General features: G+C 44.1%; 1 protein-coding gene across 3 annotated transcripts in view; it reads left to right on the top strand.

The window, feature by feature from the left end:
* Positions 1 to 17016, top strand: part of ERR (estrogen-related receptor) — a 133700-nt gene that overhangs the window by 103432 nt on the left and 13252 nt on the right. For 2 of the 3 annotated variants that reach the window (XM_075871799.1, XM_075871800.1), the window contains 6 exons: positions 7 to 201; positions 2623 to 2739; positions 6894 to 6998; positions 9200 to 9370; positions 13624 to 13708; positions 14969 to 15159. In XM_075871799.1, the coding sequence (XP_075727914.1) occupies positions 7 to 201; positions 2623 to 2739; positions 6894 to 6998; positions 9200 to 9370; positions 13624 to 13708; positions 14969 to 15159 (864 nt within the window). The remainder of the gene's footprint in view (positions 1 to 6; positions 202 to 2622; positions 2740 to 6893; positions 6999 to 9199; positions 9371 to 13623; positions 13709 to 14968; positions 15160 to 17016) is intronic. The other variant, XM_037416669.2, reaches the window with a different exon arrangement.

Below are 17016 nucleotides of genomic sequence, written 5' to 3'. Positions count from 1 at the left end.
TCCAAGCAGGCGGCGGCCACTCTACGCGGGGCTCGTCGGGGCACCACCACAACAACAGCAACCACCACAGTGGCGGCGGCGGAGGCGGAGGAAACTCGCCGCGGCGGCTCTGTCTCGTCTGCGGGGATGTGGCATCAGGCTACCACTACGGGGTGGCCTCGTGTGAGGCCTGCAAGGCGTTCTTCAAGCGGACTATCCAGGGTAAGTGGTGTGACGGAAGAGATCGGGAGTTTATCTTGTTCTGATGCTCTGCCCACCACCGGTGGACAGCCGATTTCATCAATTTTGTTGTTGAACTGGAGTGATGAGATAAATTGATTTGGCGTTATGTGAAACTAGATGCACGTATAGTATTCTGGTGCAGTGGACTTCAGTACAGTGCCAAAGCAAGTGCACAGCACAGTTGCTTTCATCTTGAGACGCTTTATCGAGAACTACAGATATTACAAGTTTTATTATTACTATTAGTAGTAGTAGTAGCAGTAGTACTTATATTATTAATGATATTACTATTATTTGAGTATACCGACAGAAAACATCAATGGTCAGAGAGCTCCAAGACTACTGCACGCTACAACTTCTGAATGCGCGACTTTGTTAAAGGGGCCATGACAATGAATTTTAGATCATAATCCCTGTTATGTGGGTCAATTATTTTGCATTCGCAAATAAGCTGGTGAAACTTCAGCACATTTTATCAAGCGCTTAATTTATAACTGAACATCTTTATAAACACACAGGTGGCCTGAGAGTTTGGCAGCACTGGCACACTTGCACGCCGTGTCGTGACAAGCAGCTTGCTGTGCGAGCGTCTGCTTTCCAGCCAACAATATTTTTTGGGGGTCAGCCACATGTGAAATCGAAATATTGTTGGCTTTCTTGAGCTTGCCGCTGAAATCGGAGGATTTACAGTGGCTGACCCTCTAGTAGAAGACGATGGCTTGGCTCCGCGCAGTGCATAACGTCACAGACGCCATGGCAAAATGGAAGTTGCTGGCATCAGGTGTTTAGATAGCCGGCAGCTTCTAGGGCCTGTTTTGAATTGGAATATTATTTTTTTAGAGCCCACTTTTCATATAGATAGACATTATGAAAGGCCCGCTACTTCAATTTTTTGCTGAAAACCACAAATTCTTGGGTGACCTTCTCGTGTTCCTTTAGTATGTTTTGCATAACTGTCCTACGTGCTATTACAGCGGCAGTTTATAGATGCTCTTGCGGCTAGATATTCAACATCAGTGCGTCAAATGATATTCAACATACGCACAGATGAGCTATCGGCACGCAGTATGCTGTGCTTTGCTCAGTAGTGCAAGAAACGCACTGTGGCCACTGTTTTCACAATCATGAGGCAATAATTTATCCATAAAGAGAGGGTTGTTTTATCCTGTGCAGCTTTTGTCATGCGAATGTCGCTCAGCACTGCAGACCGACGACAGCATAAGAAAAGGGTTGTTTTAATTTGTTGTTGCACGGGGGAAACATACGAAATGGCTGGATCGGGGCCAGAGTCGTGTGCATTCCGTTTTTCTCTCGGGAGCGGCCGGCCTTGGCTCGTGTCACGGCTCGTCTCCCATGCGAAGCTGTGGTGCCTTGCTAATCTTGCACGCATCTTGGCACCTGCTCTGCCTGTCTGAGCACGAAGCCTACAGCGGTGATTTACAGTGGTAAACAGAGTCTGTGGTGGTATTTTTCGGTTGTGTGGCTTGTGTATTTCTGGTGTCTGTTTTACGAGCATAATTGCTGATTTTTCTCTGGTTACTCAGGCAATAGTGTTCATAGCCACTTTAAGGTGGCTACTATGAACACTATGTGCACAGTGGGTTGGTTTGGTTAACATTTTCAGCTTCCAACTATAGCAGCAAGTTTGAGAACTCTTCTTGAACCAAGGGATCCCAAATTTGAGGATATATCTTGATATTTTTGACGCCACAGTTGCGTTCCGGCTCGGACCAAAATTTCATGAAAGTTTGGTCTTCACTTTTTTGCTGCACAATAGTATGCAGTATGCAAAACCGGGTGCAGCCTAGCATTATTGTAACGAAGTCGATTGGACGTGAAAATAGCTTCATTATATATGGGAATTAGTTATAAATCTGTAATTGTTACACTGTGTAAATGGTGGGCCTGCTCATTTACCCCATCACAACCAGTAATTCATTAAACTGACTATTTGTTTGCCCTTGTTTGTTATATTTAGGTTTAACTGAACTGCGTGTACATATTACGTAAACTTTATACCGTATCAGGTTTAAAACATATTACCTAAACCATATGCTGCATATTACGTCGCGCCACATACCAGGCTGTGCTTGGTACTTTTTAATACACTAAAGCTTCATTATAAAAGTCACATCTGGCATAAAAATAAATGTTATATCGAAAAACTCGTCATAAGCATTTATTTGTAGCACTATTTATGAAAAGAGCATTTTTTCATTTGCTTTGTTATAACCGATAATTCGTGATGTCCTAGTTTGTCATATTGAGGTTTGAGTGTACATTGGTACCATGTGCAATGTAGTGAGGCCAGCTTTGTAGTATTTCCCAATTATGTGTTATTGTTGTTTCGTGAAAAGTAGCTTCGCTTTCTCATCAATTTTTCCCTGCTCCTTCCTGCAGGCAACATCGAGTACACATGTCCCGCGTCAAGCGACTGCGAGATCAACAAGCGACGGCGCAAGGCATGCCAAGCTTGCCGGTTTCAGAAGTGCCTCAAGATGGGCATGCTCAAGGAAGGTGGGTGGGGACTCTCTTATATTGAAGGTCGCACTTGTCCGTATGCACATTAAGGCAGTAATGTAGGCTTCCCGCGTGGACGTCTTTATTCCCAAGTCTCGCCTCCGGTTTTTCTCACTGTTCGTTCACATTTGAAGTTTTCACCTGAGTCGAGTTTTCCTAAAGTCACTTGGTGAAAAACCCTTTCGCAGCCACTCCCAAGTATGCTCGTTGCTGTGCTTCCCACACGCTCCTGGTTTCGCAGATGATGTGACATTGTCGAAATGGAATGTCGCTGGATTCAACGGGCCGACAAGAGTGTCGCTCGTCATCAGTTGCCGCCCCGTGCGAGACAGGACACAGAGGGGTCATTCCGCTCGCCGCACTTTAAAAGAAATATCCAAGAGTGTCGGGTTCTGCATCGTTAACACTTGCAGCTTGTTGCTGAAATGTAAATACATAACAACTGTGATAATTCACGCTTATCCTGGGTATACCTATGCGTCCTTCATTGCGCTTCGGTGGGATGTTGCAAGTGTCGAGCCGCTCGTTAATCTTCACGTGACATTCCAATTTCTCGCTATTGCATTCATTGCTTCACGCTCGCGGGGAAACTCTGGCTTCTTTTTAATGTTTAACCTAAAAATGTTTTTTCACATTTTAAAAAATGCTGGCTGAAAGGTTGCTTCTTGTCTGAAAGAAAAAAAAAGGCCTGGTATGCTTCTTAGCCTCCGAGCCCTTCTGACATTTGCTGTACTGCAATAACTTGAGGTAAGCTCTGATGTCGTCGCGTGGCCAAGCAGGTGCTTTCTACAAAGTGTGATTTCGGCACCGTGCCTTTCCTTGTTATTGGCAGCAGGGGTGTCCGAGAGGCACCACCTGACATTCTATTGTACATTGTGTGAAAGACGAGTGGACCTTGAGTCGTATTCAGCTCGGTTCATACATAGCATCTGCTCTCGCAGGTGCTCTTTTTTTTTTCTGGCTGCAAAGGCAAAAAGTTATCGAACCAAAATGCTTATGTGAAGTACTGCGATGGACATGTAACAAAACCAATCTTGTCGTTTATTTTCTAATATTATAATGTGAGAAAGTGGAAGCGTTCATATAAAGCCAAGAAAGGCACAGCAGTTACTATTTTAGAAAGGGTATTTTTAAAGAATATAGCATCATTAGGTGATGCTATTTTACGTTGAGGTAACAATAGAGATCAAATGGGCACAGTCGGCATTCAGCTATTATTAGGGGAAAAACAAGGATATTCAGCATTCTAGCTGACATGAAAGTGGACTTGGGCAGCTTAGGTAAGGCATGAAGCTAAACCGTCAGTCATAGCTATGAAGCGGATACTAAGAAATCGAAAACATAGCCAAGGACGGCGAAGGGTCTGGCGGAGCAACGAAATGAAGAAGTTGTTTGGCACTAAATAACACCAGTTCACACAAGTAGAATAAGTTGAAGGTAATTGTGAAGGGCCATTGAGTTTCATACAGTGAAACCTAGTGGGGAATCTGCACTGCAGTCCTTCAAGTATATCATGGTAATGACGGGAAGTACGGGCTCTAATTGAATTGCATTATCTGTCAGTGATTTTTTTTTTCCTACAGTTTTACTCTAATTCTATGTCCAATAGCTCTGTTCTGCTGCAATAATGTGCCGACAAAAGTACCTTTTTCAGTGTGTCTACTGGGGTGCAGCCCAAATCACTCAAGCAGTGCCTTTGTAGTTGAAACCGACCAAAGCACACTAGGTCTCTTCGTTGCAGATGCAGTTGCTACTTTACATGTTTATTTTAACAGTTTTAGCAGAGCGTCGTCTCTGCACAGAGCAGCCCATACCAGTGGCATGTTTGTTTGATAAGCACATCTTGCCAAGGCATGGCCAGCTTGGCTGCAAAATGATGATGAAGTGGAGTGGACGTAAAGTCATTCCGCTTATTTGCCTTTACAGCAACGCCAGAAATGTATTGCAGCCATTAATTAAGATCACTCTCATTGACAGATGCACCTGGCATCACAGTAGACGATACATGTAGTGTTTCTCACTCAATACAATATTCTTATTTCCATATATAGATGACGCATACTTTCAGTAGAAAAACATGTTTGTTTTAAATGTTTGAAAAATAAGTCATTGTTTGGTAATGCAAAATCTGAAACACAACTGCAAAGCAATGCATACTCTAGAGACTGAAATGAATCGAAACATGGAAACGCTCAAACACGGCAAGGAGCAAACACTGCAACGCACAAACACGGCAAGGTGCGAACAGCATGGGGGGAATGGGGAGGCCTCAACGGGAATGATGGAAGAGGAAGGCAATATAGAGTCAGCCAAGTGTTATCCGAAGATTCGATATTGCTCACATTTTATCTCAGTCTTATCAACATACCTTTTCTAATTTGCAAAACATAGAGGAACCCGAGCTTTCAAGCAATTGAGAATGATGAATGACAAGACATATATAGGCTCTCTGCACGTCTATTTTGTCTTTGTCCACATCATAAACGTAGTCTTCATGTCAGAAAAAGTAAATCTCAGCATCTCAAAGACACTAACTCTGATGCCTCAACAGAACATGAGTCCCGCAGTGACCTAGAAAGAACTATTCCGTGTGCTTTTTAAAAAAGCTGTGCAGGAATTTGAAGTGTTTGTAAAAAATAGACTGCCTTCGGGGCCACAGAGCTGCCCCATCAGAGATTTGCTAATACCCCAGGTCACAGACTTAGAAGCACCAGCTTGTCCACATCGGGGCGTTCAGAGACTGCCACCTTGAAAAGCAGCAGCGGTGGCAGGGCCTTGGGGGAGTTTGTACGAATATATAGTACCTTCCACGCGCGAGAGGTGGGAAGGGCTTAGCTCTGCGGCAGCTGCTACTGCCATTTGGAGCGGGGCCGATGGGTCTTCAAAGCCTTTCCTCCACTCAATCCGGCTGCAGGCTGCAGCGTGTGGCATCAGCTCAAGAAGGGGTCGTTGTGAAGGGTTTTGGCTCTCTTTGCAGAAATGACTTCGCTCGCTCTCGTCTCCGAGGCTGCAAAGGGTTGGGGCTTGGCAGGGTGCCAGGGACCTGTTTTCGGTCGGTCGTTGGTTCCGCAAACAGAATGCCGACCCGTACCTCTTTGTCGTGTGGGACCTCCCCGGCCGTGCATCTAACCGCTTGGCCGGGGGTGGTTTGGACAGCTCAGCTGCTGCGATGCGTCTCGCTCTCGTCTCCCGAGCTTTGCTTTTTTTTTGCTCATATTTTCCTTTTCTTACATTGTTGCTCGGAAGGCCTTGAGTTTTTGCGTGACCACTTTTCACGGTTTTGGCCTTGCCGCCTCTTGGGCGGCGTTTGTACCGCTTTTAGTGCCCGTAGCCGTAGCAGGAGCAAAAGATGGCTGTTTTGATTCATGCATGCACCGAAACTATGGTTCAAATCACCGTGTAGAAGTTTCAAACTTTTTTTTTTTCTTCTTTTTCTGCACAATGCCTGTCTGCAAAGTGATGGAAGATTTTCGTAATTGTGTTTGCTTAAGAAACCCAGTATTTCATGAAAAATATGTGGGGTAATAACAAGAAACGAAGTATTCAACAATGTCTTGCTACAGCATTAAATTCAGAGTCAAGAAAGTTCTGTAGACTCTCAATTGATTAAAATCTCTTAAACGAAACTGTTGTTTAAATGGAACAACTGAGTCTGATATGATTGGTTTCGTACCTGAATTCTGCACTCCTGCTCATATTTCTGTAAGTGGAACTTCTGTTAAACGGAACACGTTTTTAGTCCCTTCAGGTAACGTTTAGCGATAGTCTACTGTATCTGCCCTTACCTTCTGGCAACCATGTTATTGCTGAGACATGAGAGCATGCTCGCATTTTCTGCTGCTACGATTGACCGGTGCCATGATGATTCATTTCTTTCTGTCTATCAATGGAAGTCGAAGAAAAAGTTTATGCAGGCTTACGGAGGCTTTTGCCCGGAAATGTAGCTTGGCGTGCAGACTTAATACCTGCTAGTATGTGAACAGCATGCATCCATCTTAAAACCCTTACTCTGATGAAAATTATCACAGAAGCCTGTTGCAGATTCACTGTGTGTAGTATTGGGCCAGTTTATTGTGGCCATTGTTTTTTTTTTTTTTTTTTTTTTTTGTCGTTAGGGTTGTGAACCTCCTCGTTTTGCCCGTTTTTTGCAGGGGTCCGGTTAGACAGGGTTCGTGGCGGCCGCCAGAAGTACCGGCGAAGCACGGAAGGCCCCTACCACGTCCAGGCACTCGCCCCCAAGAAGGTCTCTCTCGAAGGTCAGTTGGAATTCCTTGTGTAGTTGAAAGGAACCTAGCTAAATTCAGCAAGACATCTTCAAGTATGTACAGCTCATGCAGTAAACGTTTGATTCCTACTGACGAATTTGAGTAGCTAAGCTTTACCACAACAGTCGTGCCATGCAGCAAAGCAAAGCATGAGCAGAAAAAAACTGTTGTACAGGGTAGCATACTACGACAGGGACCGAGAAAAGTGCGACTGGCCAAGAGGTTTCAGCGTGCTGCTTAAATACGCCAACACTGTTTAGTAAGGATGTGAATGGCACGTCTTTAATCATAGCAAACGCGACATTTTGTTGCCATTTCTTTAGAATAATGCGCCCATCCAATGTCATGTCCGTGGACATGAAAATTGCAACAATCACGTGCATTCCTATGTTGAAACACGCCTTTGCCCATTGAGGTCCCAAATTAGAGTCACTTTCTTCAATATCGGAGTTCTGAGTTGGCTCAGGCGAAATCGGTACATACGCTTCGAAAGCTTGTCTCTGCCACTTGTGTTTCTGCCACTCGTGTTTCTGCATTGCGGTGCTCCTGTTCTGGTGTGCAGTTTCAGCGTTTTTCTCCTCGTGTCTATCATAGCAGGTTGCTAATCTATCAAACTATTTTGCAATAGCTGGTTTTATTGTATGCTTGTATCGTGTGGTTGTACTTGCCATGATCGTGAAACTCCTTGGAGGGAAGACACAAGAGGAGCTGTTTACACCCTTCTTGTGAAAAAAAATATGCTCCACCTAAGGCGTACAATGCAATAACTGATCCAGCATACACTTTTACTTTTCAACTTAGCGCTGACTATAAAGACAGCTTGCTCTAAATGACGTACATTTGAGAAATTAGGATTGTTATTGCACATTTTGCAACAATGGCATAGTGGTTAGAGTGTCAGCCTCGCATGCAAACGGTGCATGGTTCAAAACACAGTGCTGTGCAATCTCCACTGGATTAAAAAAAAAGTGATCCGCATGATAATGGAATTGCATTAAGAAGCCTGGGGTGCACTCCCTTACTAGAGAAGGATTGGCCACCTTGGTGCAGTATCTGGCCACTACCTCCCAAATGGATACGCGAATTAACCCTCCGCCCTCAGTATCCAGTGGCTACGAAGCTTCTTTCCGAAACGTGGGTCAGACCTGCGACGCAGTGGAAGGTGCTAAGAATCTCTGGGTCTAGCAGGTTGCCACGGGAGTCTGAACTTGGCAATGTTTAACGCTAGAACCTTATCTGGTGAGGCAAATCTAGCTGTGCTATTAGAAAAATCAAAGGGTGTTAAATGAGATGTAATAGGGCTCAGTGAGGTTAGGAGGACAGATGAAGCCTATACAGCGCTACAGAATAGGCATGTTCTTTGCTATCCTGGCTTGGCTGACAGAAGGGACTTGGGGGTGCGGCTCCTTATCCACAGAAGTATAGCTGGTAATGTAGAGGAATACTATAGCATTAATGAAAGGGTGGCAGGTATCGTAATTAAACTTAATAAGAGATAGAAGATCAAGGTGGTACAGGCCTATACGCCTACATCCAGCCTTGATGACGTATTACAGTCGATGTCTGATTTTCCGCACCCTAAAGGGACCATGAAAATGTTCGTAAAATCGGGCAGCTTGGTAGTACGAATGCAGGCGAAAATGCATCTTTTTTTACAGGTATGTTTTATGGACAGAGAGGGTCACGCCACGAGTACAAGATTCTTGTTGTAATTCAGCAAATGCAGCATTTAAGTGACACGAAGAGAACGGTTTATTAAAAAAAAATCCAATGTGGCTGACGCCAGCTAGAAAACAAGAAACAATCACAAAACAGATAAATAGAAGACAAAGAAAGGAAATGGAGAGGAAGAAGGGAAGCAGGCAGAGAAACAGACAGGAATTAAGATAGGACCTTGGTTGTTAAGGGCATTGTAATAAAAGCCAACATAATTTGAGCCATGCTAATTAAGTCCTTGGTAATTTCTACTCGCTAATTGGATAATTAATTGTTCGCACTAATAAGGATAATACTAATTGAATCATTCCTAACTGAGGCTATGTTAAGATCTCACTCATTACATAGGTTGGCCACATGTTAGGGCAGCCTTACACAGCTTCTGCGAGCTGCACACGTTTCCCTCCAAAGTCTCATGAATTGCGGCCACCTCCACCCACCTTCTTCTTTTTTTTTTTTTTTTTCTGCACATGCAGACAATGTGATAATCTCGGCGCTGGTGCACTGTGAGCCGGAGCCGCTGCTGGCAATGACTAACGGGTCGTCATCGCCTTCACTGGAAAGCCACTACACGACGGTCAGCGTGCTCAGCGAACTCGTGGACCGGGAACTTGTGGCCACCATCAGCTGGGCCAAGCAGATACCTGGTGAGGCTATCGCTCAGTTGGTGCACCTTCTATCACGTTGCATCTAACGCAAAATTTTCTTTAAAAGAACACTAAAGTAAAACAGTCACTCTGGTTAAATTTATTGGTAGCTCTCCGAAAACTCCAATGACTTTAATTTCACCGTCAAGGAGAATATCAGGGTCAAAGTTTCACTTCACAATTTTTCGCCGAAATCTTCACAGGCGATGTCATTGATTCCAAACTGTATTTTTCATATTTTGGCGGCATTGGCTCAATAAACTTTATCCTAAACTTGGGTTGCTTAGTTAGTCTTTTTTTTTTTTAGGATAAGGTACTTCATTTCTATTGATTAGGCATATGAGCTAGTAGATGCTGTCAAGAACGCTGACATCACGGTGCTGAAGGTGGCATCATCACCTGCATTTTCTTTCTTACTAACTGTCTTCTCTTGGGAAGCATGGCGTCTTCAGTATGAACTTGCAATTTACTAATATGCTAAATATATTTTTTTTCTATAGTGTGTGTTTCATCCAATTTGACAGATATGAAGTAAGCAGGTAGTCTCGGCTAACTCCGAAGCATCCTAATAGGAATAAGATTCAAACTTGGACTCTACAAAATATTGAACTGTTACAGCAAGGAAAATTTATCACTATTAATTCAAATAATTTATATTAATATTCAAATGCTTCGAATGCTTTGCATATTCGAACAAATATTACAGTATTTGAATTCACTTTGATTCGAAGTTAAAGATGTACTGACACTAAATTTTGGGGCCGATTCTCGTGAATATTCATATATCATCTGCAAAATATCAACAGCGAATATAGCTTGGAAGGAACTTTAAATTAGTTTTGAAGTTTGCGTGAGCGACCGACTCCGTAGCGCTATAGACACCCTCGGAGGTGACCCCGCGGTGACCCCCTACTTCCCTCACCTCACCACGCTGCGGCCAACAAAACAAGTTATGATGACGTCATAGCCGCCTTTTTTTTTTGTTGCCGCGTTAGTTCCCGAAGTCTATATTTCTCGGCGGCTGGTTGCGAGTGCGTGGCCGTGGCGCATGCTTAGAAAGTTTTGTTTGCCCACATTCCAGTTCCATTTCCTATTCGAAAGTAATTCTTATGTGGACCGTGCGGAAGTGCGTCACAGTTTTGTGTGGTGACGTGATCAAGAGCTGCACATGCTAGGTGGCAACAGTTGCACCCAGTTTTTGGAACTCTCTCAAACCGAAATTGGAACTGATTGATAGTGATGAGGGGCCTGTAATTAATTATCTGTCATGTGTTGCAGCAAACAATGTGTTGTGTCTTGACTGAGAAGCCCCCAGCAACGCATTGCAGCAGAAAAACGCGAGGCCAAAGTATTTGTGTCGGTACCCCATTAAATTATTACAAATTTCAAAGATTGAAATGAACTGATTAATGTAAATTAGTTTGTATGTTACCCCTTCTAAAGGTGGTTTCACTGCAGTGAAGGAGTGCAAAGCAATGAAAACACCTTGTCAGGATAAACATTACCGTTGCATCGATTTTTCATCTTTTATGTTAAAGAGCTTGTTATACTAGCTTATATGTTCAAAGTATAGTAAATTTTGAAACTTGATGCATTTTACTGGTAAACTTGCGTTCTACTGAAAGTCAAGTTCTGTTACTATTCTGCTACTATTTTGCCGTCTGCATAAATAAATCTTGTTCGACGATTGTGGAACGAAATTCCGAGATTTTTTACAGGCACAAACAACTCATCAGCCCCAGTCCTTGCCTTCTCTGTCATCATTTATAACCCTATTCAAAGTTGTTTTCACTTCTTTGGACCAAAAAAATGGTATTCGCACAGACATTGTTTCTATTAAAAAAAGATATTGTTGCGGTTTGTTAGGTCATGATAAATATGCTCATTTTTATGTATAATAGGCAATGTGTACTGTTAGCATTTGCTTCAAAGCTATTTGACCAAAATCATTACTTGCTTTGAACCTGAAATTCATTATTTCCACAAGCCTAGTGATCACCACTATGTTTTTGTGGCTTGCACTACTCACACAGGTACCACTCAGGTTATTCAGCATTAGCTTCATTTTGTTTAAATTATTTTTCTGTCTTCAACAGTGGCGCCGCCGCATTGGTCTAGCGGCTAAGGTACTCAGCTGCTGACCCACAGGTCGCGGGATCGAATCTCGGCTGCGGCGGCTGAATTTTCGATGGAGGGGAAAGTGTTGTAGGCCGGTGTGCTCAGACTTGAATGCACGTTAAAGAACCCTAGGTGGTCGAAATTTCCGGAGCCCTCCACTACGGCGTCTCTCATAATCATATGCTGGTTTTGGGGTGTTAAACCCCACAAATTAATGTCTTCAACAGTGCTCCACTGTTGACTGTTAAAGGTAGAAAGCTAAATTAACAGTGTTTACTTTGATTAACGTAGTTAAGTCAACAGTGTTCCCCTCTGTGTGTGTTTAAGCTGATAAACCAGACAGGCACTGCCACACGTTTGCAGCATGAACAAATTTGTATGCTTGTAACGAACCCAGTTTTAGCTTTCGTTAGGTCTGATGATAGTGGCATTAGTAGCAAATGATTGCACAAGTTTAAGAGTTCAGCCTTTCTGCGCAAGAACGATTCCTTCCCAACACATAGCTACGCGTTCGAAACGACGCGGTAGTTATTAAGACACGTCATGAAAGTGGAGGCCTAAATGAAATAGCAAGCTTTCCGTGGCAGTGCTTATATACATGATTTAGACACATAATCTTCCCAAATACGTATCAATGCCTCCGTCGTCGCAACAGTCCAGTTGACTCGCTTTTGGCTGGATATTTCGCTGGGAGCCAAGCTGCTCGTTTTCGACATGAGGGCCGCTATGTTGCCAGTTTACGGCACTAACAGGGGTTGCCTACTTCTGTTTATAAGAGGTCGTTAGCATATTAACTAAAGTTAGGGTTGTCGTGTGACTAGGTACAACAGCTGTTAGATTTAACGGCCATCGTACTTAAAGACTATTCATGTGACAAGGATATACCGTAATTACTCGAATCTAACGCGCACCTTTTTTCCGGTTAAGCCAGTTCATAAATCGCATGCGCGTTAGAATCGAGTACGAACAAAAAAATTACGGTCAGTCTATTGCCATCGGCAAAGCCAAAATGGCCGCCCCCTACGTGCGTCGGCATGGCGCTTCAGCCATTTCTGCCTATGTGTTTCCCATGTGCGGCACTTCGTACGTGTGCTGAGGAGTTCGTCATCTAGTAGTGCATTAGCATCGACGGCGTGTAAGGGCCGACTCCAAAAACTCGAGTGCACCACGATGCCGCTTTTAAAAGAAAAGTCATCGCGTGTGCAGGAACGGACGGAAATCGGGCCGCATCGCGGTCGTTCGGAGTTCCCGAAACGTGCGTGCGGGACTGGCGGAAACAAAAGCAGAAGATTGTCGACAGCAAAGCTTCACGCAAAGGCTTCAGTGGACCACAGCAGGGTCGGTTTCCGCAAATTAAAGAGCTGCTCGGCGAGTATGTGCTGGAGCAGCGAGCGGCACAGCGGCCCGTGACCACAGAACTGCTCCAAGTGCAGGCTATGCAATTAGTCTTAGAAAAAGGTCTAATGCGGAGCCAGTTTAAAGCGAGCAGGTGCTGGCTAACTAACTTTATGAAGAGAAAAGGCTTTTCCCTCCGAAGGGGAACATGCATATGCGAAAAGTTTTGCGGAGGAGTACGATGAAAAGCTTCACAGTTCTCAGAGGTTCGTTCTAAACTTGTGGCGCAACAACGGCTACCTGCTTGCGCAAATCGGGAATGCCGATCAGACGCCTCTTTACTTCGACATGCCTGGCACCACAACCGTCGAGAAGAAGGGGGTGAAGCAAGTTCGCGTGCTGACATCGGTCCACGGTAAAACTACAGTGACGGCAATGCTCTGTTACACGTCAGATGGGCACAAGCTTCGCCCGTACTTCATATTTAAATGGAAGACGCTCCCGAAAGGACTCATTTTTTCTAGTGGTGTGATCGTGCGGGCCAGCGAGAAAAATGGGTGTGCGTTGCAATCGATGTCTTACTTTTTTTTTTTTTCGCGGTGGAAATCGGGTGCGCGTTACAATCGAGGGCGCGGTATAATCGAGTAAATACAGTAAGTGCACTACTTCTCTCAATAGAGCTTGCTATGCTTATTACGGGTTGTTTCCAGTGCTTATCGGTTAACAGTTTAACAACAAAAACCTTGTTGATTAAGTTTTATTTGTTTTAATTTTTTTCATCTTCCCAACCATGGAACCAGGCTTCACCGACCTGACGCTCAATGACCAAATGCGCCTTTTACAAACCACCTGGGCCGAGATCCTCTCCCTGGCATTGGCTTACAGGTAAGATGGTAACGAAGCCACTCTGTTGCTATGTTAAAATTCAATAAACGATGTCTGTTTGCAAATAGTTGAGTTGCTTTCGATGGTGGAACAATAGGGTAAAACAATTAAAAGTTCCATGTATAACTGCAGAGGGCACCTTTGCAGATATAGTCAGACCCCGCTACAACGAATACCGCTCTAACGAAATTCCCACTACAACGATGCAATGCCAGGCTCAGGTGTTTAATACCGTGCAGTAAAGGCAATCTCAAACATCTTCATGCTTTTTCAGAACATGAAAATACGTCGATGAAGTCTAAAACACACGTTGGCACCACCAGAAACTGCCGCTGTTTATTAAGTATGGGGGCCACTATTGCCTGATAGTAGTGGCAATGAGATTTCCCTGCTTTTGCTACTGGCTTGCTTCTGAGCCACAGACAATTCAAAGCTGAAGCTCAGTTGCTCAGTTCATAGTTTTTTGCATGCAGAGGCTGGGTGCAATCACAGAGCAATGCCTTTTCCGGTGCCAGTGCTTATGACTCTTTGGACGTTTGGCCAGTGTGGTCATTGGTCAGAGCGATTGTTCGTCTGCGTTATCACCAAAATCAGCCAGCTGCGACTGGTGGTTGATAAGGATGGCAAAGAATAAGGCGTAAGTCACCGCTCCACGATACCACATGTTCATCTCAGCGTTGTCGAATACACTTTCACTGTGACAGCTGCCGGTGGTGTTAAAATTTTAGTGCAACTATTAGGTTCGTTCACAAAAGCCATTGTGGTGGTTGTTTCAGTGTGCTTTTCATCATGGCAGCACTATTCATGGGTGAGAATCGCGTCATGATGTTGCTGAGAAAGAAAAGTCGAGAATCGTCAGCTACCCATTTCTAGCACAAGTTTGCAAAGCCAGCCGATATTAGTTTTCAGAAGGAAAGCTTGTCTGTCAAAGAAAAGCCTTTTTTTTTGCTTCTTTTAACTGCAATGGTTTCTTAAAGGCTTCTTCAGGTTTCCTCTTAGCTTCATCAAATAATGAGCGTATAACAGTATTTTGTTTTGGTAAGCCCTTTTCCTCCTTGCAGGTTTCTTTTGCAGGGTTGCCTTGCCGAAAATGTAAACATTAACTGGGTTTAAGGTTGGTACGGTGCCAGATAGCCGAAACGAATGCGTAGAATACAGCAGTTTCTTCTGTTATGGTAGTGTTCTCGCACAAATCGCATATGCACAGATTGGTGCCACTGCAAAAGCCTTCAAATGGTGGTAATAGTGATGCTTTCGCAGGTCATGCCACCTGAGCCCGCCCGTGCGGCTAATGTTTGCCTCGGACCTGATTATAGACGAGCGGCAAGCATCCGAGTGCCGTGCCGAGGAGCTCTTCCTGCACACTGCTCACCTGGTGAAGCGGCTCGAGGCTCTCACCATTTCGCGAGAGGAGTTTCTTGCCCTCAAAGCCCTGCTACTCACCAATGCAGGTCAGTAGGGGATTAGGGGGTCCCCGTTTGTGGTTGAATGGGTAAGTATTGAGTGGGTTCTTGTCTTTAGGTGAAGGGGTTGCTACTCAATGGGGCTCCGTTTTTAGGTTAATGAATTGGCAGTCAATGCGTCCAAATGGTGTCTAAATATTGGAGTGAATGTGTCCATCCTGGCTTTTGGGGATTGGGTTGTTAGGTAGTGAACGGGTGTTCATAGGGAAGTGGATCCGTAGTGAATGGTCCCCATCTGTGGTCAGATGGGTCAGTAGTGAATGGGTCCTTCTTTGTGGGCTGATGAATTGGTAGGCAATTGAATGTTTGTGAATAAGGCGGTTTCAGTGAAAGGGCTTTGTCGGGTGTGTGGGTTGGCAGCGAATGGGCCCCTGTTCGTGATAAGTGGGATAGTAGTGAATGGGTCTCTGTTCATAAGAAGTGAATTCAGATGGGTCAGTAGTGAATCGGTCCTTCTTTGTGGGTTGATGGATTAGCAGTCAGCTGGTTGTTTGTGAATAAGTGGGTTGACAGTGAAAGGGCTTTGTGTCGGGTGTGCGGGTTGGCAGCAAGTGGGTTCCTGTCTATGGATAATTGTGTTAGTATGGATAATTGTGTTAGTAGTGAATGGGTGCCCATTTGTGGACAAAGACAAATCGGTCAGTGGTCAGTGGGTCCCCATCTATGGGTACACTCATATTTCATTTTAACAAAAGTGCATCTTACAGCAAAATATATTTTTTATATCAGAAAATTTGTTAAAAGGTATATTCCTAACACTATATCTATTGCAGGGCTATTCTTAATTTACTTCGTTATAACGGATATTTTGTTATATCTGGGTTCGTTATAAGGAGGTCCGAGCCAGTATCCAATGGGCCTTTGCTTGGGTAAATAGGTTGGTAGTCAGTGAGTCCATATATGGAAACGAATGATTGTTTCTCTGCTTATGAGTAGGTGGGTCGGTACTTCGGAAGCTCTTTTTGTAGAAATAAGTGGGTCAGTACTGAATGGGGCTTCGATTCATGAGTAAATGGGTTGGTAGTGAATCAGTCCCTGTCTGTGGACAAATTAAATAGGAGTGAATAGTACTGTTCATGACTGGGTCGGTGTATGATGGGCATCAGTTTATGGTTTAAGATATCAGCAGTGATTTACTCATACAATTTATACAGTCCCTGATAGAATAATAATGTAGCCCCCTTCCCCCATGTTTTTATGAATGCTTTCATCAAGTTAAGTGACACAAAAGAAAAAAAGTCACAGTTTGGGCACAAGGCCATAGCTATGATCGATCTGCATGTTTATTAACTTTCACTTTAGACGGCCAAACTGAACTCACTGCCCCAGATGAGTTTTGGGGATGCTTGCGCCATTAAAACATCGCACAGCTTCATCGATGTAACAGTGTACATCTCATCAGGAACCTCGCGGACTGATGTCTTGAACTTTTTTGCGGCACAACTTTCGTGCGGTGAGCCTACAGGATGTGTCGGTGATAGTCGCTTGGGACTTCAATATTGATATACTTCAACTTAAAAACCAGTGGCTTGTCGCGTTTCTTGATGCCGAACTTGGACCTCGCCTCCTGTATAACATCACACAGCCAACTATACGGAACAGCAACTGTTTAGATGTTGTGGTTACTGCATTACTGTCAGTTGAAGCACAAACGACTGTGCTCACTACATTTTGCATGTTTCCTAAATCTTCTAGCCTTGCTTCGTATAACAGTCCGACGTGTTGCTATCGCATTTATTGCGTCGGCCTTGGGCCAAAACTGTGACTTTTTTCAAATAGACGGTCTGGACGGCTCTATAAGGAGTGCAGGAATTGTTTGTCGAAGTAGAGGGTCTGCGTGACGCG

The sequence above is a fragment of the Rhipicephalus microplus genome, chromosome 8 (genome assembly GCF_043290135.1).
Source record: "Rhipicephalus microplus isolate Deutch F79 chromosome 8, USDA_Rmic, whole genome shotgun sequence".
In the NCBI taxonomy this organism is placed as follows: Eukaryota; Metazoa; Arthropoda; class Arachnida; order Ixodida; family Ixodidae; genus Rhipicephalus; species Rhipicephalus microplus.
The sequence above is the reverse complement of the archived record's forward strand: the minus strand, read 5'-3'. Positions and strand labels throughout refer to the sequence as shown.